This window comes from Panthera uncia (genome assembly GCF_023721935.1).
Source record: "Panthera uncia isolate 11264 chromosome C1 unlocalized genomic scaffold, Puncia_PCG_1.0 HiC_scaffold_3, whole genome shotgun sequence".
In the NCBI taxonomy this organism is placed as follows: domain Eukaryota; kingdom Metazoa; phylum Chordata; class Mammalia; order Carnivora; family Felidae; genus Panthera; species Panthera uncia.
In genome coordinates this window covers 47,891,777-47,900,256 of record NW_026057584.1, presented here as the reverse complement: position 1 = coordinate 47,900,256, position 8,480 = coordinate 47,891,777, and the positions used below count along the sequence as shown (strand labels likewise).

The 8,480-nt window shown below is 35.0% G+C and overlaps 1 protein-coding gene across 5 annotated transcripts in view; it reads left to right on the top strand.

Annotated features, from left to right (window-relative positions):
* The window catches only part of FSIP2 (fibrous sheath interacting protein 2), a 100,038-nt gene that overhangs the window by 19,065 nt on the left and 72,493 nt on the right, over positions 1-8,480 (top strand). For all 5 annotated transcript variants that reach the window (XM_049615369.1, XM_049615371.1, XM_049615370.1 and 2 more), the window contains 3 exons: positions 4,644-4,756; positions 5,536-5,578; positions 6,886-6,992. In XM_049615369.1, coding sequence (XP_049471326.1) covers positions 4,644-4,756; positions 5,536-5,578; positions 6,886-6,992 — 263 coding nt within the window. The remainder of the gene's footprint in view (positions 1-4,643; positions 4,757-5,535; positions 5,579-6,885; positions 6,993-8,480) is intronic.

The window sequence follows — 8,480 nt, the reverse complement described above, 5'->3', positions numbered from 1 at the left end:
TTTTTTTTTTTTTTTTTTTTTTTTTTTTTTTTTTTTTTTTTTTTTTTGCTTAATTGGAGTCCCAGAAGGTCCCTTAAGCTACCATCAGTCTCTTAATCTATTTTTTTTTTTTTAATTCTTTTCCAGGTGCCTGGGTGGCTCAGTCAGTTAAGCATCCATCTTTGGCTCAGGTCATGATCTCATGGTTCGCGGGTTTGAGCCCTGCATCAGGCTCTGTGCTGATGGCTCAGAGCCTGGAACCTGCTTCAGATTCTCTGTCTCCCTCTCTCTCTGTCCCTCTCCTGCTCATGCTCTGTCTGTCTACCTCTCAAAAATAAATAAACATTATATATATATAAATTCTTTATCTCTTTTTGGGTGAGTTCCACTGCCCTCAATTCCAGATCACTAGCCCTTTCTTCGGTTCCACCCATTCTGCTGTTGAACCCCTATAGTATCTTTTTAAGTTCAGTTATTGTATTCTTTAGCTCTATGACTTATGTTTCACACTGTCTTATATTTTATCTTTGTTGATCTTTCTGTGTTCATCCATTCATCTCTCAAGATCTGTGAGCATCTTTATGATGATTACTTTGAACTCTTTATCAGGTAAATTACTTATCACTTTTTCATTAAAGTTTTCTTTGGGAGTTTTTCTTGTTCTTTCATTTGGAACACATTCCCCTGTTTCCTCATTTTCCTTGTTTTTTGTTTTTTGTTTTTTATGTATTAGGCAAAACAGCTATCTCTCCCAGTCTTAAGGGAGTGATCAAAAGAAGGCCGGGTGTGTGTTTCACTTGTCTGTGCAGCATCCTGCCAAGAATTGGCTCTCCAATTGTTTCAGTCCCATGGGGCCCCAAAACACAAGGACCCCTGGCCACTAGAGCCAGGCAATCAAAGGGTATCCCTTATGAACTGTGTGTACCTGCTGGCTTTGACAGGGCTACAGGGGAGGGGTTGGGGCAGGCAAGCCCACCCACTGGCTTCAGTGGGGCAGGGCCACAGGAGTTTGCAGGGGTAAGGCAAGCAGAATTAGCAGGGTAGAGAGAGGGCAAAAATGGCACCTGGCAGTGCCAACACTTGCCAAGATAGGAGACTATAAAAATGGGAACAATCAGCACCTCCTTCCCTGGAGAGAGTTGGAACAAACTTCTACCCTTCCAGAAGATGCTTTAAGAATAGCCAGTGGATCTTCTTCGTGTATGGTCCACATGCTTTTCAGCCTGCTGTACTTGTGCTGGGTCTTAGGGTAAGTAGTCTGTGTACAAACCCTTTAGGAACAGAATCTTATTTCCTAATGCCCTTTGAGTTTCCTGGATGTAAGCTATGTTGATGTTTTGTTTTGTTTTGTGTTTTTTTTAAGTAGGCTCCATGACCAGTGCAGGACCCAACATGGGGCTTGAAATCACAACCTTGAGATCAAGACACAAGCTGAGATCAAGAATCAGACATTTAACTGACTGAGCCACCCATGCTCCCCCATAGTGATTTTTTAAAGCCAGATGTTTGGAGGCTCATATCTCCAGTGCAGGTCCCAAGGGCTAGGGAGCTCAAACTGCTTGCTTCTCAGGGATATGCTCCATATTTGTGAATCCCTCTCACAGGTCGGTTGTCATACCACAGGTGGGGTTTTTGGCTAGACCACACCTCTGCATGGTGTATCTCTTTCCCAAGCAGATGTGGCCTTTTTATCTTTTGTTGTGGAGGAACTGCTCAGCTAGCATTCAGGGCTTTTTCAGAGAAATTTGTTGTGTATGTAGCTGGATATTGGTGGGTCTACGGAAGGAGGTGAGGTCAGGGTCTTCTTATGCTGCCATCTTGCAGGTTCAATTTCTCTAGCAAGACTGATTCATAGATGGTGGCGTGCCTTTCCATCAAGAGGCATATAATATCTCATTTCCTTTCTCTTTGTAATGTTAGCAGCCATTTATGTTCAAGGCCTAGATCTATGAATTAATTAAGGGTTTCAAGTTGGGATAACTTAATTCTATCATTCCTTCTTCTTAGATTAATTGGAAAAGTTGTATTAAAAGAAATTTCCTCTTGGGGCGCCTGGGTGGCTCAGTCAGTTGAGCGGCCGACTTCGGCTCAGGTCATGATCTCGTGGTCCGTGAGTTCGAGCCCCGCGTTGGGCTCTGTGCTGACAGCTCAGAGCCTGGAGCCTGTTTCGGATTCTGTGTCTCCCTCTCTCTGACCCTCCCCCGTTCATGCTCTGTCTCTCTCTGTCTCAAAAATAAATAAACATTAAAAAAAAATTAAAAAAAGAAATTTCCTCTTAACTACTATTTGGTTACAGTGTGGTATAGGATACTTTGGAAAAGCAGATTGAAGCTTAACATTTTACAATCATTTATTAGTTTTCAAAGTAGTAAATTGTTTCAGTAGCATCCTTCAACAGTGAGCAATTAGGTTTGTTTTTTTCATTGTGAATTTACAGATTTAAATAAATTTAATGTACTTCAATAAAATTATGTTAATGTGTTTATTAATGCTAAAAGGGTGATAGTTCCTGCCAGTGGGATCTCCCGTTAGTATAACTCTTAAGTCCTTTGTGACATAACCCTAATGATTTTTTATAGCTTCCTTGCTATCTGGGAAGACAGGATTATTCAAGCTTATTTTGTACACATTTAATTGCTTCAACATCATTGAGTTTCACTGGCATCTTTTAAATGATAAAGTGAACATATATAGATGATAGACAGATAGATGATAGATACATAGATACATAGATACATAGATACATAGATACATAGACAGATAGACCTATTTCTGGACAGTCTCCTGTTTTATTTATCTATTTGTTCTTACATGAATACAGTGTTCTCAATTACTATAGCTTTATAATAAGTCTTCAAATTTGGTAGTTTGAGTTCTCTAATATTTGTGGTTCTTCTAGATTGACTGTCTTGTGGTAGGGCCTTTACTTCTCCATATAAATTTCAGAAACAGCTTTCCAGTTTCTACAATATAGTCTGTTGGGATTTTATTCGGGCTCACCTTTCATTTCTTTTTCTTCCTGGCTAGCACCTCCAGGATAGTATTGAAAAAAATGGTGATTGTGTACATATTAATCTTGTTCCAAAATTTAAGGGGACATGATCAATATAGAGTGTCAGCTCTAGAGATTTGAAGATAGCTTTTATCACAGGAAGGACATATCCTCATATTGCTAGTTCACTAAGAGGTTTGATCATGAATGGCTATTAAACTTTATCATTTTTTTCCCTGCATCTTTGAGATAATCATCTAAATTTTTTCCTTATTTCTTTTAAAGTGGTGAATAACTTTGACTTATTTTTAATGTTATATGTTAAACCAGTCCCACATTCTTGGGATTAACGTTACTCATTCATCATGCATTATCTTTATCATATATTGTTAGATTCAATATATTTTATTTATAATTTTTGCAACTTTGTTCATGTGGGATGGTGACTGAGGTTTTCTTTTATTGTAATGTCTTTTAATGAATTTGGTATTAGAGTGATTTTGGTCTCAAAATATGAGTTGTGAGAGTAGAAGTATTCCTCTTTAATTTTCTGGAAGAGTTTGTGTATAATTAGTGTAATTTCTTCTTTAGATATTTGGTATAGTTCAGAAATGAAGTCAATTGAGCCTGGAGTTTTCTTTGTGCACATGTTTTTACATATTCGATTTCTTTAATAGATATGTAGTTCTTCATATCATCTATTCATAAATGAGATTAGTTTGTGTTTTTCAAGAAATTTGTCCTTTGTATATAAATTTTTAAGCCTACTACCATACACTTATAATATTCCTTTATTATTATTTTTTAGTATTATCTATATAGACTTTTGTTGTGCTATTATCTCTAATTTTCCTGATGCTACAAATTTGTGCTTTTTCTTGGTAATCTGGCCTATCACTTTTATTGAACTTTTCAAAGAATTAGCTGTTTCATTATTTTCTTCCTTTTTTTTTATTTCTTTGATATTCACTTCAATCTTTACTATTTTCTTTCTTCTGCTTACTAAATATTGACAAGGAGGTGGAAGAATTGAAACTCTGATACACTGCTGAATGGCTTGTACAATGGTACGGCAACTTTGGAAAACAGTGTGTTGTTTTGTAAAAGTTAGACATATACTGGATCACTGTATGATCCAGTCGTTCCACTAATAGATATTTACCCCATAGAAATGAAAACAAAGTGACTTGTACACGAATTCTCATAAAAGTTCATTTGTGAGAGGCCAAAATGGAAACAACCCAAATAGCAGGTAAATGAATAAAAACTGTGGCGTATCCATATAATGAAGCACTTCTCAGAAATAAAAAGGAACAAATTATTAAAATATGTGAAACCATTATACTGAGTAAAAGAAGCTAGGCAAAAAAAGAGTACATATTATATGATTCCATCCATATAAAAGTCTAGAAAATTCAAGCTAATCTTGTATGAGAAGTATAGAGTGTTGTCAGGATGGGAGGAGAAAGATAGATGGATTACAAAGGTGGATGAAAAAACTTTTAAAAGAGTATTAGAAAAGTTATTTGATTGCAGTGATAGTTGTAGACATATTTTAAAGTTGAAATATTTTCAATTTAAATGAGTATAGTTTATTATACTTCAATTACACTTCAATAGATTGTTAAAATAAAACAACTATGGTTTTTCTCTCTCATTTATTTACTTTTAGGACCTACAGCAAATGCCATTTATCAATCTCTAAGTAATACAAAGAATGTCGTCAAAAAATCAGCAACTTTAGTTGGCCAGTCAGATGTACAAGTTAATAGTACTGAACAAAAGGTATAAAATTATGTCTCAAACTTTTGTATGATGATTACTTATCTAGTTAATTTTTCACTTCTATGATCTCTTTCACTAGCATGATACCAATTGGTTAGGGATATTAGGGTCTATTCATGAGGCCAAATTTCTTTCCTTGGGCGTATTGAGTCACTATGTAATTTAACAGTAGTAACTAATCCAAACAGTTAGCAATTACAATGATAATAATAGCTAAAACGTATTCACTGTTGGCCAAGCCCTGTGCTAAACTAGAAGGAAGGGAAAATGAGGAAATTTGGACACATAAGATATAAAGATGAATAAAACATAATCAATTATCTTGAGGACTCATTGCCTAATAGGACAGACAGACTCAAAAATGTTATCACAAGAAAATGATGTTCTCAAAATCAAAGAGAACTGTGTTTAATTAAGCTGTAGGCTGGATTGGAATAGGTTACATTGTATTTCCCTGAAATAGACTGAATGACTCTAAACTTTGTAAAACCAACCATTGAATGGATTACTATGCCTTTAAACAAAATATGGAATACTAGAAAAGGAACAATTTTGTACACTGCTACATATTGAACTCAATTTTAAACTGGTTAAATTTGAGATCCCTATAGAAACTATTCCAGGAGGTTGTTAATATATATTTTCCTGAGACAATTTTCATGTGAGATTAGGGGATAAAAGAGAGAGAAACTATATTAATTTGGTTGATTGATAGTGACAAAATTTCTTTTATAAGTGCAGTTACTAATGAATGTTTTTCTCTTTAATGTACCATGTAGAAAGATGGAGTAACTAGAAAATCAAATACGTCTGATGATAGAGGTGAGAAAATGAAAAACAGTCATACTTGTTATATTGTTAATTTAATAATCATGACTATATATATATATATATATATATATATACAGTTTCATAATCATGACTATATGTATATATATTTTATATATATATATATACACACACTATATATATATATATATATATATATATATATATATATACAGTTTTTCAATTTGTTTTGCTGATTATAACAATCATGGTTATTTTGGATAATAAAAAATGGTAAAAAAATTGTTTATGAATATAGATATAATTAGCTCACATGTCAGTGCTTGCTTGATGAGTATGGCTTTTGAACTTTGCTAAGTATGGAAAATTTAGGGTCCCTGATGTGGCTGTTTATAGTGATGGAGTACATTACTCACATATGTGACTCAGTAAGTTACAGTACAGAGAACTGTCTCTGGAAGGGCCCCACACTCCACTGCCATCAATTCTCCATAGACAATACATTGTATTTCTCATTTCCCCTTCAGCAGACTATACAATAGCTAAATTTCCCCATACCTTGTTAGATTTCTGGAAGGCACTAAAAATACTCATATGCATATCCTACATATACATAAAGAAAATATTAGGCACCTCCATTGAGTAGCCAATGATCACTTCGAATTCTATAGAATATCAAACTCATCATCTTCCTGATCCTTCTTCTGTTTCACCTAGGCACAAAATGTTAATTATTCTTTGACTCTTCTTTATTGTATTTTGCATCCCAAGGTTGCTACTTTCTTTCTAATCTACCCCCTTAATTTCTTTTGCCCTTTCCTCTCTTTTCATTCCCACAGCTTCTACCTTGTTTCTTTCATCCTTGGCTATTTCAGTACCTTCCCCCATTCTCCTCCTCCTCTTTTTAATCCCCATAAATATTGCTGTGAAAGCAATCTTCCTAAAACACAGCTTTGGTTATTCCCTTATCCAAGTAGTGAGTGGTTTTTGATTGCAGACTGAATGAAAAGAAAGCAGTTAATTCTGGCAGTGGTCTGTGTTTAATTATAGGGACTAAGCTAGCATAATATTAAATAAATTAGGATCAGAGGTTAAGGATTTCAGACTTGTGTCTAAAGGCAATAATGAACCATTTGAAATTTGTAGCCAGTGAACACTAAAAACAGGTCATGTAATTCCTGGAGATACTTCTTTACCTCAAATAAATGCCTGATTGTGGTAATTCAATGATTGTTTAAGCTCAGCAGAGGGAACATTGGATCAAATCTATTCATCAGCATTCACCCTTGTTCCAGAAATATGATCTTCTCATATGTAAAATTAATCTCTTCTTTCTCTAGGAGCTGTAAACATCTCAACTCAAAATTCAATTATTTCACCTCAAACTTCACCCACAAGAAATTGTCCAAGATCTTCACAGTCTTACTTGGATCCTCCAAAAAATAAGGTATATAATATTTCCTTTTGCCCCAAAGGCAAGCAGAATTAATGAAGTACATTCTTATGATCAGCATGAGTATAAAAATTTCCATTCATGAAGTGGCCTTACAAAACAGCTTCATTCCCTGAAATTAGTCATACCATAACAAAATTTTAACATCCCTAGGATAATCTTCCTAAATATAGGCTACAACATTGTAGTTCACAGTGCATACCTGCAGCCTACAGAGGAAGTATTAATTTGGCTTTCTTTGGTTGGGCTTCTACTAATATGGATGGACTGTTCAGAGGTAGTCATATTCTCTCTCCCCTTTGTTTTTGACTAGCCATCAGTTACCTGCTTTTGGAAAGTTACCATCATAAATTCAAGGTGTGTCTTCTGATATACATTACATTTTTTTTTTCCTCTGTGAGTTACCAACTGGTTTTAGGAGTCAAAACCACATTCCATTACCAGCACAGTGTTAACTGGTTCACCTGTACTGAAGAGTTAACTTGGTTTGAAAATGGAAATTAACTGTTTTTCCCAAATGAATTTGTACTTGAATAGGGTAGGAAGTGGCATCATTTTCTGTTTCTTATAATGCATAATAATTGACAAACTACACATAACTTCTAAGATGTATGTTTACCATAAAATGCTTTTCTATAGTGCAGTTTTGTTACAAACATTTTACAGTTCAGCATTTTACTATGTCAATATCCACTTTAAGTATGCTAAGAGTCAAAAAAGAAATTTCTTAACAACTTTGACATTTAAAATTCTCAGATTGCCTAACAGATTCCAAAGGCCATGTCTTTTACTAAAAACAAACAAACAAAAACTCCTGTAAAAACAATCTAAAGTTTATTACTGACCTTTTTTGGTTAATGTGCATATTATTAAATTTGCCATCCATATTGATCTCAAATAAGTACCAAATGTCCACAAATTCCTAATTTATTATGAGGAAAAGCCTGACTGTTTTATTATGCTAAGTATTACACTCTGTTTCCAACATGTTATACGTAGCCTACCACTGTCATAAAATATATTTTTTGTGACCTATGTTCAGCTCTCAGATCTGGTGGGCAAAAAAAGAAGCCTGTTTCACTTGATTTACCTCCTTGAGCAGACTGAGTTCTTGAGCAAGTCTAGAGAACCACATCCCTCTGTAATCAGAGAACCTGTTATCTGCTTTCCACCTCTAAAACTTTTATTGTAGCTTTGTCAAAAAAGCACAATGAGGTGCCTGGGTGGCTCAGTTGGTTAGTCATCTGACTTCAGATCAGGTCATGATCCCGTAGTTTGTGAGTTCAAGCCCCGTGTTTGGCTCTGTGCTGACAGCTTGGACCTGGAGCCTGCTTCAGATTCTGTGTCTCCCTCTCTCTGCCCCTCCCCAACTTGCACTCTGTCTTCTCTCTCAAAAAAAAAAAAAAAAAAAACAAAACTTAAAACATTTTTTTAAAAAGCACACCTATTCTTTTATCCCACTGAGTTGATTAACATATTTAC